We start from the raw sequence: 16,581 nt of genomic DNA on the forward strand, positions 1-16,581 counted from the left end.
CTGGGCTCAAGCAATTTCTCCTACCTTGGCCTCCCAAGGTGCTGGGGTTACACTGGACCTGGCCTTATTCAGGTTTTTAATCTCCATTGACAGCACCTGTCAACTTGTGGGACCATTGGCCTGGGTTAGAGGTGTCGTCAAAGACTATTTGCACTGTGTGCACCCACTCAACAGATCAGAGCTGCAATGGCTGCAAGGAGCTTTACTGATGCTGGAAGGACCATCTCACACGGCACCTGCTGTGATAGGAGTTGAGGGTGGAAACCCAAGCTACTGAGCATGTTTTGCAGATTAGCACTCCAGGCAGCTGCCAGCTGGCCCATCCCTCCTTCGGACTCTGAGGAAGTGGGAGCTGGAGTGTAAGTCCTAGTTCCTGTTCTATCCTGACTGCTTGAAGTCTCTGTAAAGAAGAATCAGAGTTGACATGGTGGCAGAGAAACCTCCTGTCCCTGCCGTGCTTCCAGGTCACCACTGTGTGACCTTGGACAACCTGCTTGATCTGGCCAAAGCACAGTTTCCCCATTCATTCATTTACTTATTCATCAAACACTATTCAATGCCTACTGTGCTCTTACAATAATAGTTAACACTTACTCTAGGCCAGGCACTAGTCAAAACACTTTGTATTAACTCATTTAAACCTCAAAGCAATCCGATCAGGTCAGTACTCTTATTTATGCCATTTTACAGATGAGACCTTGTTCTTCCTATTGAAGAAACAACCTTGAATAAGATCATTGAGCTCTCTGCCATCAAGGATTTATAGTCCCAGCTTTAAAAGAAGAAGAATAGGCTGAGCACAGTAGCTCATGCCTGTAATCCCAGCACTTTGGGAGGCCGAGCTAGGTAGATCACATGAGGCCAGGAGTTTGAGACTAGCTTGGCTAACATGAAGAAACCCTGTCTCCACTAAAAATGCAAAAATTAGCCAGACCTGGAGGTGCATGCCTGTAATCCCAGCTACTCAGGAGGCTGAGGTATAAGAATCTCTTGAATCTGGGAGGTGGAGGTTGCAGTGAGTTGAGATCGCACCACTGTACTCCAGCCTGGGTGACAGACAGAGAACAAGACTCCCCTTCAAAAAAAAAAAAAAAAAAGGAGAATAAGAAGAAGAAGAAGAATTAAGAGACTACCCTCCTGAGGTTATTGAGATTATCGTGACTCTCACCTAAGACACTATATTCAAGTCACTAGAATAGCACCTTGCATGTAGTAAGTGTTCAACAGACTGAGCTATTACTAGACCATTAAAATCAAGAAGGCAATGCCACTTTTTTCTCAGGTGAGGGTCATATGTGTATTAAGGTGGCTGCAGATGTAAAAGATTGTGAATTATCAGGGAAATGTTACAGTCAGAAATTGCCCCTGCGGGTCATGGCTGATGTTGCACTGGCCGGAGTGGGGCAAGGGCGATGGGGGGTTTCTCATCTTCACGGGGTCTCTGCTCTTGCTTCAGAAGAAGGAGCTTGAGGTCAGCTCTCCACCTCTGTGGGGTAAGGTACCCACTTTCCTTTCCAGGTGCCTCTATAAGCTGAGCCCCAACCTCCCTCAGTGAGGGAAGCTTTGCTCCTCCTACAGCAGCTGCTTTGGGAGGAAGAGCTGGGATCCCTCCCTTCCCTGCCTGGGGAGGCAGCATGAACATAAGAGCACCAACATTACACAGAGAAGGCAGGCTCGCCTCCCTCTCACCTCTGTCATGTCTCCAAAGGGCAGAAGTTCCAGGTCCCGATTCAGGGAGCAGCAGTGGAGCACCTGGAGGTATCTGTGAAGGACAGAGAGCCATAAGGCACAGGGGACCAGCCCTCCCACCCATCACCCTTCCCAGTGTCGAAAGGAATGGTCTTGATTTTCATGCTAAGAAATTTAGACTTGATGGTGTTTAATGGTATAACACTGAAGGCTTTTTTCATTTCCTTCCCTCTTTCATTTCTTTTAAATTAATACACACTCTTAGTAAATAGTTGACCAGAACAAAAAGATGCAATGAAAAGCAGTTCTCTTTCCCATCTTTGACCTTCATTTGCTTTTCTCAAAAGCAGCCACTATTGGCCGGGCATTGTGGCTCACGCCTGTAATCCCAGCACTTTGGGAGGCCGAGGAGGGTGGATCATCTGAGATCAGGAGTTCGAGACCAGCTTGGCCAACGTGACAAAACCCCGTCTCTACTAAAAATACAAAAATTAACTGGGTGTGGTGGTGCGTGCCTGTAGTCCCAGCTACTCGAGAGACTGAGGCAAGAGAGTCGCTTGAACCAGGGAGGCGGAAAGGTTGCAGTAAGCCAAGATCACGCCATTGTGCTCTAGCCTGGGAGACAAAGTGAGACTCCGTCTCAAAAAAGCAGCCACTATTACAGTGTCTTACGTATTTATTCAGAAATAATCTATTCATATATGGATGTATACTGCATGGTACTGCATGTATAGGTTATTATTGTTTTAATGGCACTGTAATATTCCATTATACGGTTGCACCATAAATTATTTAACCAGTGCCCTAGTGATGGACACTGGAATTGTTTCTACTCTTTTGCTCCTGTGAGCAATGCAGCGTGAACATCCTTGTATATGGGTCTTTGCCTCCATGGGTGAAAATATCTACACATTAAATACCTAACAGTGGATTTGCTGAGTCAAAGGGTTGGTGCATTTTTATTTTAACAGATATTTCAAAACTTCTGTATGAGTTCTATCAGTCTCATAGAAGACCATAAAGAAGAGCAATGACAAGATTCTCATCTTGGGACTTAGGATGATTCTCAGCTGGGACTTAGGATGATTGCCCTGGAGACAATCTTACGCGGGGTGGAACAGAGCAGGAGATTAGAGACAGGGACCCAAGGGCAGGGGCAGTGGGAACTGTTCAAACAAGAGATCACAGGCTGAAAGAACTAGAAGCAGAGATGGAGAAGACAGAAATACAAGAGATATGTAGGAGACAGGCTTATTCACGATCAGTGACCAATTAGATGTGGAAGAAATCAGAGGAGGAGACATCTGGCTTCCAGGGGTGCAAGGTTTGGGTGATGCCATTAAACTGAGTTGCACAATTTGGGAAAAGAAGCCAGGGGTATGGGGCTGGGCAGGCAGGGTGCTCATGAGTTGGTATTGGACATGATTGTGAGGTGTCCACAGGACAACTAGACAGAGACAGCCAGTTCCTACACCTCCATATCTATGTTGTTCCCAGGGGCAGATTGCAAAACCAAGCAAACAGTCACAGGTCAGAGTCCACCATAGTTGGAAGCGTAGCTGTAGCATTCAGAGCAGTTTTCCTGGACCCTTCACTGAACAGGCTTCACTCATGACATCCAATCTCATGTCTTGGGCAGGTTAACCCAAGAATTCTAGGGCAGGGAGAGGCCATAGAGGGAAAGGAGGGATATGGACAAGACTTGGGAGATCCACGGGGCCATAGATTCAAACTGGTTTCCTCTATGTCACAGAACCTCATCGCTCCCATTTGTTTTCCTTTTCACAGAACCTCATTGCTCCCATTTGTTTTCCTTTTCACTTAGGGGCCAAGATTTAACGAATACAAATGAAATTCTAATGTAGCAATATTGGAGGGGGAGAGTGTATTGACTATTTTGAGCCAATATAGCCTAATAGTTGAGCATGAAGTTTCTGAAAGCAACTGGGTTCAAATCCTGGATCTATCACATCCCACCACCTGGGTGATTTCGGGCAAATTATTTAACCTCTTGGGGCCTCAGCTGATTCATCTGGAAAATTGATATGGTGGTATTTCTTTCACAGTGAGGGGTGAATATGGTAATGCGTGTAAGTGGAGCACACAAGTGTTAGCAGTTGTCAGGTTTGAAGCTGGAGGTGCCCCCAGACCAGCCACATGCCCTGTGCTCTCCCCTTCCCCTCCCAGGAGCTTACCGGGCCTTGTCGTATGGGCCTCCCATGAGGATGTTCTCCCTGATGTTCCCGCTGACGATCCACGCCTGCTGGGGCACATAGGCCAGGCTTCCCTGCACCCCCACCGAGCCCTCAAGCAAGTGCATCTGCAGCAGAATGAGTCCAGCCTCAGAACCAAATGGGCCAAGGAACAGAGCCTGCCTGGCTCAGCAGGCACAGTGCCCAGGGCCCCACTGCCCTCCAGGACCTTGGGGGCTCTCCTAGGTAAAAGGGACTTTTAATGTGGCCCTGCCAGGCCCACCAGCGAGTTCCAGGGACCGGCCATGAGAACATGTGGAAGCAGCTGGAGATAAGCCCAGCCAGGTCCTGCTTGGACTGAATCCAAGGTCTGCACTAAAGACACCCATACACTTTTTCCTCTTTTTTTTGAGACGGAGTCTCGCTCTGTCGCCCAGGCTGGAGTGCAGTGGCGCGATCTTGGCTCACTGCAAGCTCCGCCTCCCAGGTTCACACCATTCTCCTGCCTCAGCCTCCTGAGTAACTGGGACTACCGGCGCCCGCCACCACGCCCAGCTAATTTTTTGTATTTTTAGTACAGACAGGGTTTCACCGTGTTAGCCAGGATGGTCTCGATCTCCTGACCTCGTGATCTGCCCGCCTCGGCCTCCCAAAGTGCTGGGATTACAGGCGTGAACGTTTTTTCCTCTTATTTGTCCCAGCCCCATTCCCTGGCAGCCAGTGCCTCCATGGTCTTTACCATGCACACCAAAAGTTCCAGGCTATCTCTGAGCATGCCTGGGTATTATGGAATTATTATTGTTAGGTAGGATAATGTTATCATGGTTAGGTAGAAAAATGTTCTTACTTTTGGACATCATGATGAAGTATTTAGAATGGAAAGTGTTATAACCTGTGTAATTTAAAGTATTCTACAAAATATATGTCTATATAGTAAGGTAAATATGCAAAAACTATCAACTGTGGCATCTAGATGGTGGGTATATGGATTCCTGCTGTAGTGTTCTTCCTGCTTTTCTGCATAAGTTCAAAACAACACGTTAAAAACAAATAGAGATAGACACTCATCCCCAGCACCCTGCCATGGGACCTCATCATTCTTAATCCTTTCTCTTTTATACCCTAAAATGTTTACTTCTAGTTTGAAGCCAGGCTTTAATGAATAAGAACAAAACTTTAAAATGGCATCTCTGTCTTCCTTTATTAGAAGGAAAGTGACAGGCTCATTTACATAGTAAACTGACAAACCACTGGGCATGTAGGGAGGTGGTCTTGCCTGGAGGCTGCCAGGCAATGCTGCTGTGATGTAGAACAGAGCTCTGAGCTCAGGTGGACCTGGGACTCAGCCCTGGCTCACCCCTCACCTGCTGCATGACCTTGGATGAGTCACCTCTTGGAACCTCACGTACTCATCTGTAAATGGGTCATCGTGAGTATGCCTTTGTCATGGGAGGTTACCAGAGTTAAACGGGAAAATGGAAAGCTCTTTGCACAGGACTTCGCATGTAAGTACTGAAGCTAGTTTTACAATTTTTTTTTAATGGAGTCTTTCTTCTTTGCAGTTGCAAAGAAACTGGGGAAAGGCCATCCCACATGCAGCACGTGGCTGATGTGTTAAGAGAGAGCTGGCTTTGGTAACATAACCGCATTCCAAGGAGGGGATGAGTTTGACAATGTTCATTTGGGAGAAGGAGCTGAGGAAAAAGCTGAAGAAAGGAAGGAAAACTTCTCCCAGTGTTGGGGGAACAAGGGACAATGGGTAGAAGAAGAAGGGGGAAGAGATGGCAGCCCAGGAGGGGGTGAGGCTGGGGCTCCACAGGGAAGGGCTGGTGTCAGAGGCTTGAGGGAACGTGACCAAAAATGCATAGCAGGCATCATGGGTGCTTTTAGTGTTCGTTATAAGGTGTGCAGTGTGACCCCAAAGGATCTGGGGAATGGGTTTGGGGTTTTTTTTGAAACTGGAGAAATGGCCGGGCATGGTGGCTCACGTCTATAGTCCCAGCACTTTGGAAAGCCGAGGCAGGTGGATCACTTGAGGCCAGGAGTTCGAGACCAGCCTGGTCAACATGGTGAAACCACGTCTCTACCAAAAAATACAAAAATTAGCTGGGCATGGTGGCGCATGCCTGTAGTCCCAGCTACTCAGGAGGCCGAGGCATAAGAATCACTTGAACCCTGGAGGCAGAGGTTGCAGTGAGCCGAGATCACACCATTGCACTCCCGACTGGATGTGTCAAAAAAAAAAGAAGAAAGAAAGGGAAGGGAAGGGAAGGGAAGGGAAGGGGAGGAAAGGGAAAAAGGAAAGAAAAGAAAGAAAAAAGAAACTGGAGAAAGGGTGTGTGAGCCACATGTCCACGTGGCAGCAGACCTCAAACTCGTCCACAGGGGATGGAATGGGGGGTTCAAATCTCAAGGGCAAGGGCACCCAGCAGGCATATGTACCCCACTGCCGGAGTATGAGTATGACTGCCCCATCCCATCAAGCAGGCCTCCTCTCCCCAGGCTGCCGTCCTTCTTTCTCCCTGTTTCTCCCCCCACATTTCTCTTCCGATGCCATCCTAAAAGGCACATACATTCCACTCCTCAATGTTATGAGTTGGGCTTTATAAAATGATTTTTATGCTTTTTTTTATAGGGACCATTGCAACAGGCTATTGCAGTGTGGAAGAGAGACTGGACTCAACTCCCTGTGAAATGATTTGTATGATCATATTAACTTTGAGTTAATATCCTGTATCCTCACAGAGCACAGGTGAGGACAGGTCTCCAGGTGACATAAGAGGCAGCTTGCACCAGGAGTGCTGCCACAAGGTGAAGAGAGAGGGCCACCTTGATCACGCACCTCCCGCACAGTGCAAGCACAACCATTTTTGATTTATAAAAATCCCACTTGCTCAGACCCCTGTGAGGAAGAAAGCAGTGGGGGGCCCTGCCTGGGGCACTGGAGCTTGGGAGGGCCTGGACTGCCTGGAGACAGGCACGCATGTGGCCACAGATCACTTACCTCCTCCAGGATGGCTGACAACAGGCTGCTCTTACCACTCCCCGTGTTGCCGCAGACCCCTAACATCATCCCCTGCAAGCCAAGGAGGACACACAAGTGTTGGGACAGCACAGCCCTGGCATACCCACCTGCCCATGGCGGCTCAACCGTTTAGAACCCAAAACAACACACAGAAAACAAAATAACCACACAGAGCCCAAGACTCCTCAGACAAGCAAAGCTCAAGAGGAGCTTTGTGTGCAGTCCCTGGAGGCAGGCGGGGTGACCCGAGAGAAGGAGATCACAAGGGAAAGGCAGAGGGGAACTCAGGGGTAGGTGGCAAGAACCCTGAATTCCAGATTGGTGTCTATTCTATGCAGCAATCCTGGGAAAGCCACTTAGCCTCTCTGGGCCTCAGTTTCTCCATTTGTTAAATGGGAATAAAGAAGCCAGCCTCACAGAATTTCATGCATGCATGCATGCATTCATTTATTGAAACATTCATTCATCCATCAAATAGTGATCTGAGTTTCCTCTATGGACCCAGTAATGAAGAAAAGACCTCACATTGAGCTCAGAATATAAGCTGAGGGGATGGGAAGACAGACAGACAACATAAATAAATAAATATCAGATGGAGATAAGTGATATGAGTAAAATGAAGTCGGCTCTTATGACAGACAGAGTGTTGGGGGTTGAGGCAATTTTAGATGGGTCAGCCAGGGAAGGCTTCTACAGAGCAGGTGTCATTGTTGCCCAAGAGCTGTGAGAACACTGGTGGGAAAGAGTTCAGAGGTACAGGTACAGATTTGGAGGAACCCGGGCTCTAAAGGCAGTGAAAAGTCACTGAAGGGTTTAAGGAGAGTGACTTGAATTGGTTTATGTTTTAGAAAGATCCCTCTGTCATAGTATAATGCAGCAGTCCCCAACCTTTTTGGCACCAGGGACCAGTTTCATGGAAGACAATTTTTCCCCTGACTGATGGCAGGGGATTGGTTTCAGGATGAAACTGTTCCACCTCAGATCATCAGGCAAGATTCTCATAAGGAGCGTGCAACCTGGATCCTTCACATGCACACTTCACAATAAGGTTCACACTCCTATGAGAATCTAATGCTGCTGCTGATCTGACAAAAGGCAGAGCTCAGGCGGTGATGCTCACTGGCCTGCTGCTCACCTCCTGCTGTGCGGCCTGGTTTCTAACAGGCTGTGGACCAGTGCGGGTCTACCGCCCAGGTGTCGGAGACCCCTGATAGAATGGATTTTGGAGGCTCACAGAGACAGAGGGTGGGAGTGGGGTGAGAGATACAAACTACCTATTGGGTACAATGCACTCTATCGGGTCATAGGTGCACTAAAATCTCGACTTCACTATACAACTCCTCCGTCTAACCAAAACCCACTTGTACCCCAAAAGCTATTGAAAGAAAAAAAAATATATTAATTATTTAAAAAAGGAAAATCCCTCTGTCTGCTGCATGGTAGAAGGCTCATAAGAAGGCAAAAGTGGGAGCAGAGAGGTGGATGAGGAGGTTCTGGGAGCGGTGTGACAGTGGCAGGGATAGGGCAGTGGAGGGGCTATGGTGAGGGTGGCAGGTTTGGAGCAGATATGGAAGTCAAGTTGACGGGCCTTGCTGGTGGATTAGATTCGAGGGAGGGAAGGAAAGGAATCAAGTGTGACTTCCAGGTTCTCAACCACTGGAAAGATGATGGTGCCATCTCCCAGGAGAAGGAAGATTTGGGGAACTCATCAAAGGGGGTGAATATCAAAACCTTATTTCATTTTAAATGCTTGATGGACATTTAAGAGAGATATTAAATAGGCAGTTGAGTCTGGAGTCCAGAAGAGACTTCAAGGCTAGAGATAATAGCACAGAGGTAGAATTTAAAACCGCAGGGCTAGAGATGATCACCAAGGAAGAAAGTATAAATAGATAAGAGACAGTAGATATTAGATATTAACACCTATTACTACTAGATATTATCTATTTTTAGACATTTATCATTATATATAGATCAATATCTATATCTATTCTATATCAATTATTATAAGATATCAATACCTACATTAATAGATAACAGAGAAGAAAAGAGGAGGGGCGAAGAGGAGACAGCAGGAAGCTAATCTTTGTAAGCATTAGGCAGAGAAAGAGCCAGATAAGGTGAGTTCACAGAATAACCAAATTCAAACACAGGATAGTGCTTGGCACATACGAGGAATGTAATAAATGTTAGCTGGGTCTCCTTTCCCTTCTCCTTTCTGTGTCCTTGGTCCTTCCAAGGACAAGCACACAGTACTCTCATATTATTTTGGGTCTTACCTAAGCCAAAAAAATTTTAAAAGATAGATTAATTCACATTAAAAAATGAACGATATCCTGTGTTTGCCCTCCATGAAAAATTTGAATTTTAAAGGGAGAGATCTTGGAGAGGGCAGTTTTTAGCCAAGGAAATGGTGGGGCACCTGGCCAAGCTCCTAGCCTCAGGTCCTGAGAGCCTGGCAGCTGGCCTGCCTGCATGGCCTGAACAAGGCTACCTTGGACACCACCAGGTTGATCTTGTGCAACTCTGGGCCCAGGCTGTTCCCTTCTTCTTCTGGCCCGAGGGCATCTCTAGGCCTGGTCATCCCCTCAGAAGCGTGTCCGTTCCTCTCCAGCTCCAATGCCCCATTGACGATCCCAGGACAGGTCTGTCGCCACGACAAGGTGGCCTCCTCCAAGACCAGAGCTTTGCTGGGGTCTTGTAATGTCCGAACATAGAAAACAGGGCTCTCCTGGAGGAAAAACTTCTGGAAAGACAAAAAGAAATAGAGGGAGGAGGAATACAGTTCTTTAGTTCAGCAGGAATGTGTTCCCAGTTTTACAAGCCTGCCAGTTGGTATGGTTTTGTGAATTTCTAATAAGCAGTAAAAGTTTGCAGAAGTACCACCAGTTAGGAAAGGCCAGTTTCTGTGGGTGAAAATTCTAGGTCAGTGTTTTCCAAATTTCAGACCACCGGGCCACTCTTCCATATTTGCAAACACTGCACTATCAACTGCAACTCTGCGCTCAGGAGGTTGACTAAGGCCTAACCTACATTAGCCTCGTCCCAAGTGATGATACCCATTGACTCATAGGATTGATGTTTTTCTGATTAAATTCTATTTATATTGGGCTGGACATAATGGCTCATGTCTGTAATCCTAGCACTTTGGGAGGCCAAGTGAGGGGATTGCTTAAGCTCGGGAGTTTAAGACCAGCTTGGGGAACATAGTGAGACTTCCATCTCTTTAAAAAAAAAAAAATCTACTTGTAGCTATTGAAAATAAAAAGCTCTGTCTGTGTCCCACACTGGGGAAAGGTCATTTGGGGTCATACATTTCAAAAGGTGACCACTAGCAGGTCAATTCTCTCTGCATCTCCAGCTCCCTGTCTATAAAGCACAAGGGTTGAACTACATAAATTCTAGCAATTAAAAGAATGGGAGGGGAGTATGATCCTATGGAAGTCAGGTTACATTCACATATCCCTACCTAGAGATATGCTTAAGAGATCTAGAAGGAGGCTTCCTGACATTTTGGACTCTCTTACCCACCCTTCCGAGCTCAGATTGTGGCTTCCTCATCTCTGCCCCCTCCACAGGTGAAAACAGGCACAGAAGAGGAGAATGAATGGGCCAACCCAGTGTCCCATGGGAAGGAAGGCAGCAGCAGGAGCCTTCTTATAGCTGCTGAGAAGTCAGGGAAGCGCGCTGGGCTGGTGATAAGCAAAGCACTGTTTGTGTTACTCAGAGCAGCCAAGTTCATTCCAGCCTCAGGGCTTTCACACTTGCTGTTTCCTCGGCCTGGTCATCATCACTCAAAGTCACCATCGCAGGGGCCTTCCCTAAACAGGCTCTTCCTAGGAACCCCCAGCCCTCCCCAACGTACTCCCTAGAACAGGCGTGTCCAATCCCTTGGCTTCCCTGGGGCACACTGGAAGAAGAATTGTCTTGGGCCACACAGAAAATACACTAACACCAATGATAGCTAATGAGCTAAAAAAAAAAAAAATAGCAAAAATAAAAATCACCTAACGTTTTAAGAAAGTTTACAAATTTGTGTTGGGCCACATTCAATGCCATCCTGGGCCGCATGCGACCTGTGACCCAGGTTGGACAAGCTTGCTCTAGGACATCACATTGTTTTATTGGCATCATGGCTCTTCATGTGATCTGATCTAATCCTCTTTGATCATTAATTTACTTGTTAATTGTCTGTTTCCAATACCAAATCAGAACTCCCTGACAGCAGGGACCCCTGTTCAATGCAGTATTCTCAGTGCCTGGCTTGTGGTAGGAGCTCAATAAACATGTTTTGCATTAATGAATGAATGAGTGAATGAGTGATAATAGATCGTGGACTGCATGTACGTAAAAGTGGAGTGACTACAAAATGACTTTTAAAGATTGGTTTAGATTAGAGTTTTCAAACTAGATGCCAGCTATGTAAATAAGGGAAGTGGACCATTTCTAAGATGATAAATGGTAAGTAAAATGCAGCTCCAGGCCTGGAGGTGCAATAGGGTATGGTAGAGACTGCAGCAAACTGCAGCTAAATGCCTCCATCTAAACAGGGCAGCTATCGCCTCAACTCCAGCGGCCTGTGGCCATGGTAGAATGTGGTCCAGGGTCACTAGATCTTCTAATCATTCAAGAGAATTCAAAAATCTGGGTTTTCGCATAAAATGTCCAAGTTTTTCAATACAAGCAACATCTACGGTGTTTTTCTAAAACAAAACTATCTATTGGGGTAACTCTATGCAAACCTGGATAAAGTCTGCAGAGCATCTGTCTGAGACCTGGTTTGGACACACTATCCTAAGATCTCCTTGGGGACTGAGACCTGACCCAATTCATCTGTCTTCCCAGGCTCCACACCAGCCTTGGCACAGGAGGTCACCGAGTTAGCTAATCCCTTTCTCGACCTAGGCCTTGGCCAGGGGACGTGTTCAAGAGGAACATCACAGGGGCTGAAGGCAGAGGAGCGTCCAAGCAGGGGGCCTACAGCCAGTCCCCTGACGACCTACCTTGAACCTCATCACTGCAGACTTGGAATTCGTGAGGCCTTTGACTGCAGTAGACACAAAGAACACTGACAGCCGAAGGAGATTCAAGGAGGCCAGCATGCTGAAGGCCTGGATAAGAAGGGGAGGAGGCAGTGAGGGTCGTGGCCCTTCCTGCTTCCTCCATTCCCTGGCACCTGCATCCCTGAGCCACATCCTCAGCATCCAACAAGCAGTTGCTTCATCCAACAGAGGCTAAGCTAGTGTTTGGGGGAGACTGTAAAAAGCTGGGGAAAGAGCACTCATCTTGGAGTCTTAGAGTCAAAGGCCTAGTCCCTGTTGCAGCTTAGCCACTGACATCTCTGGCTTTGGGCAGGTTGCCCCTACCACAGCCCAGTTTCCCCATTGGCATAGTGAGAAAAATCATAAAGTGCATACAGGAATAAAGTTGGGAAAAAACAAGAAAATTCAGGTGAGTGAGCATTGCTCCCTTTCAATGTAGCTTGGTGCTATTCTTGCTGTCAAGGTCCTATTTCTTCTTCTTTGCCTTAGATGTTTGTTTTCTTTCTAACATTCGACATCTCCTTACCCTTTATGCCTAACCCATGCTGCACTGTGACTATAGCAAAACACCTTAGGCTCTCAGGACCCCAGAAGGTGCCCTCCTGGAGGTGCCGAAAGAACCTTCCAATCCATGCCCATCTCTCCTCCTTTCTTCTCCTGGCTTCATCCAAAAATGAACTCCAATGGAGCAGGAATGCCTTCGTCTAGACCTGCCTTGTGTCATCTCAGTGTGAGCCTCAAGTACCTCTGAAAGTATTCCTTCTATAGCGCCCCCAACACCCTCAGACTTCTTGGGGGTGTTTTCCTGGTGCGTGCCTGAGCCAAGCAGAGGGGCCAGCCATCTGGGGCACACACAACCCCTTGGCTGCAGACTCTCAAATGCTTCCCTTCTTGCTCTGGGTGCTGCCTCCTGGCCTCCCCAGTTGGATTACCACCCCTCCAAGAGCAGCACCCTGTCTTATTCTGCTCAAAGAGCTGGGATTCCTAACACTGAAAGGCAGCTGCCACTTCTCAGGGCCAGGTTCCGACCACAAAGGGAAGGACCGAAGAAGCTATACCTTTGTATTTAAAGTGCACTTCCAGGGCCCTTATTTAGGGATTAGAGGAACTCCACAACCTCAAGGTGAATTTAAATTGCCAGAATTTTAACTACAAGTACCACCTCCCCCACACCCCCGATGGTTCTGCTATCCAGCCCGCCCACAGGGCTATCCAAGATGTCACTTTTTCAGATTGGTTGAGATGGAAGACAGCGCTGTACTTTTGTCTGGAAAATCAAAATCAACATATAATGTCCATTTACAAAGCCTTCAGACCTTTGAGGGGCATGGCTAAAAAAGGACACATGAGAAAACTCCCAATCATGATGGGGAGAAAACAAAGCCCCCCAAACCCTTACCATTGACGCTGTGAGTTTCAGCTTTAAGGATGTGTGGATGAGAACGCAGACCATTGTGGCCACTGTGGGGATGATGAACAAGGCTGTAGTTGTCAGGCTCTGGACAAGCCCGCACTTCTCCAATAGTTTCCTTTCCTTCCTTCTTAGGTCTGGGAAATAAAAAAGAAATACACCAAAGATAACCACAAGAACATTCTCCAAAGAGCACAGCACCATCCCCAAAGCATTAAAAAAAAAAATCCCCAGGAGGTGAGAGGGGCTTGGCTCACCATGCCATCACCAGGTTTGGAGCAGAGAGTCAGACTTTCCATACCTTCAATGATTTTTGCAAATGGTTTCTCCCATGTGTACATTTTAATCAGCTTAATGCAAGTGAGAACTTCACTGGTCACATGGATGCGCTGGTCGCTGACCTCAGATGTGTGATGCTGAGCCTTCACAGCCATTCTTGTCATGAATACCTGGAGTCAGGATACAGCAAGTTTGGAGTTGATCTGCAAGGGCTTCCTTTGACAAGGGCAGGAGAGTTCAGCCTGGCATAAGTAGGGCAACTGGGTGTATTTCCAAAGAGAGGTTTTCCAGTCGAAGCTCTCCAGGCCACCATGCCTTAGAGCATCCCAGGGACCTTTCTTTCCTGAGTCCCAAGCCAGGCTATGGCTACTTAGACAGAAACTAAACCGAAATGGTTCCTCTGACTTCTGGAACCCTAAACCCTCTAATAATTAAAATCACCTTTCGATCAGAGTGACTGCACTCAGGAAAACACTCGATTTCAATAATTCAGAGCACACATAATCCAAGAATCATTTGTTTTCTCAATTTTATTTCACCTGAATCTTTGGCAACAAATATGCTTCCCTTTCCCCATTATACTGTGCTCAGACAAATGCTAAATGCTGGCTGTGTTATTACGTCAGCACATTCTGGGTAGAAGAGACGGAACAAAAATCTCGCAGAGAGATTGTCTGCAAAGGAAAGTTGTCGAAGCAGATAATCTCCCATAGAAAGCTACGAGGTAGACTTTGCACATCACATTCACCTCTTATTTACTTATTAACCAAATGTTGTGGCCGGAGAATAGTTTGAAGTAGGGAGTGGAGCTGAATCTTAACCACAATGGATTGAAAGTTCAACAAGAATCAACGTTCTCACTCAGAGCTATCCCAGATTCCAGAGCCCTGGGACTTCTGGGGCCCAGCATCATGGGTGACAAAGAAAGACATTACCTCCAGCGGGAAAACCAGCAGATAGCATAAAATGGCAATAAATGCAGTGTATCCAACAATGAAGTAGGAAGAAATGCTGCAGATGACCAGCGATGCGCAGGTGATCAGTACTAGGGGTCCATAGCACACCCCTTCAAACAGGTAGCTTATGTCACCGGTGAAGAAGCTGATGGCCTGCAAGATAGCAAGTCGACGGGCACAGGTGTCACCTCCCTGGGTACCCAGAAGGGGTGGCAGGTGGCCTCCCCATGCCCTTTCCTAGCAGGAAGGCTTGAAAGGCAGAGACAGACACCCCAGGTTCACATCTTTCTTCTGTCTGACTGTGTGACTCTCAACAAGTTACTTTACCACTCTGAGCCTCAGTTTCTCCATCTGTAAAGCTGGAATAATTATACTTACTTTATATGGGTTTTGTGAGATTTCAATGACATGGAAAGTGTCTGCACACATAGAATGTGCTCAATAAAAGGGATTTTTTTTACAACTAATACTACTACTATTACTACTGCTACTGAAACCATGCCCCAAAGAGTTAAAGAAACCAGTAAGTAACAGAAATTCTTGAGTTTGTAGGATAGCAGTTACAGAAAGAAACAACTTGCTGAAAGTCCCTCTGCTTGTAAGATAACAGAACTGGCTAAAATCGGTGGAACCAGTATGGCTAACTAGAGTCTGTGCAGAACCAGCTTGCTAACGTCACAGCCTAAATTTCCACCACATATTTCATACTAATTCCCCATGAATTTGCAAATGGGACCCATGAAGAGACATGAAGAGATCATTGCATATATACAAGGGCTTTTCAGACCTCCCCTCTCATTCCACCAATCACCTACTAATCTCAGAATCCACCCCTTAAATCTTTCCTAATAAAATCACTGTCTTAAAGCAAGCACAAGGAGACAGATCTGGGCTGGACTCCTGTCTCCTTGTGAGCCAATTTGCAATAAAAAGCTTTTCTTTTCTCAAAAACCCAGTGTCAAAGTGTTGGCTTCTAGCACATTAGGCAGTGAGCCCCTTTTGCTTGGTAACACCACTAATATCTATATTCCAGAGAATTGCTTCTATTCTTCACTCGATTCTATTCATTCTACTACTAATAATAATATTAATTAAATTTTCTCCTTTTTTTTCTTTTTTGTTACAGATTATTCTGCCTAATTCCCTCCTCCCACATATACTGCCTGGCTCAACGCTATATAAAAAGTAATATTTGGCCGGGCACAGGGAGGCCAAGGTGGGTGGATCACTTGGGCCCAGGAGTTTGACACCAGCCTGAACAACATGGTGAAACACCGTCTCTACAAAAAGTAGGAAAATTAGCCGGGCATGGTGGCACATGCCTGTAGTCCCAGCTTCCCAGGAGGCTGAGGCGGGAGGATTACTTGAGCCCGGGAGATCAAGGCTGCAATGAGCTGTAATCATGCCACTGCACTCCAGCCTGAGCAAGAGAATGAGACCCAGTCTCAAAACAAAAACAAAAACACAATAACTTACATTCCAAATCAGGAAATCTTTAAAGAACAATTCACTAATGTTTTCTAGAATTGCCAGTCGGAATCCCTTACAAAGTGATTTGCTTTTAACTTTCACCTAAACTCCTTCCAGTTTCCAGGACGTGCCCTGGTGGGAGCCTTTAAAACATTTAAAAGTACATTAGGGAGCATAAATTGGTATAGCCACTCTGAAGGGCAATTTTAAAGTATCTTTTAAAATTAAAAATTGCACAAAACTCTATGATCTGGCAATTTCATTTTTCTGTTGCAAAACATTCACACGTGTTAGATGAAGCACATACAAGGAAGTTCATTACAGCACTGCTTACACCAGCCAAATGCTGGAAACATCTTACAAGTTGGTGGAAAAAGATTTAAAAAAAATCCATCCCAAGCTGTGCAAAGTGGCTTACGTCTATGATCCCAACACTCTGGGAGGCCGAGGCAGGAAGATTGTTTGAGGCCAGGAGTTCAAGACCAGCCTGGGCAACATAGCAAGATCCCATCTCTAA

At 46.5% G+C, this 16,581-nt stretch overlaps 1 protein-coding gene across 1 annotated transcript; it reads right to left on the minus strand.

The window, feature by feature from the left end:
* Positions 1-469: 469 nt before the first annotated feature.
* LOC116464409 (ATP-binding cassette sub-family C member 11-like) lies at positions 470-14,747 on the minus strand (the record flags this gene model as incomplete). Its single annotated transcript, XM_032147670.1, has 9 exons — positions 470-520; positions 1,690-1,762; positions 3,885-4,009; positions 6,886-6,957; positions 9,401-9,652; positions 11,910-12,017; positions 13,348-13,496; positions 13,661-13,808; positions 14,574-14,747. Coding segments are annotated over 9 exons (1,152 nt in total), but the record flags the coding sequence as incomplete, so codon positions are not given.
* Between the last annotated feature and the right edge of the window lie 1,834 nt (positions 14,748-16,581).

The sequence above is a fragment of the Hylobates moloch genome, unplaced genomic scaffold, assembly GCF_009828535.3.
Source record: "Hylobates moloch isolate HMO894 unplaced genomic scaffold, HMol_V3 SCAFFOLD_629, whole genome shotgun sequence".
Lineage (NCBI taxonomy): Eukaryota > Metazoa > Chordata > Mammalia > Primates > Hylobatidae > Hylobates > Hylobates moloch.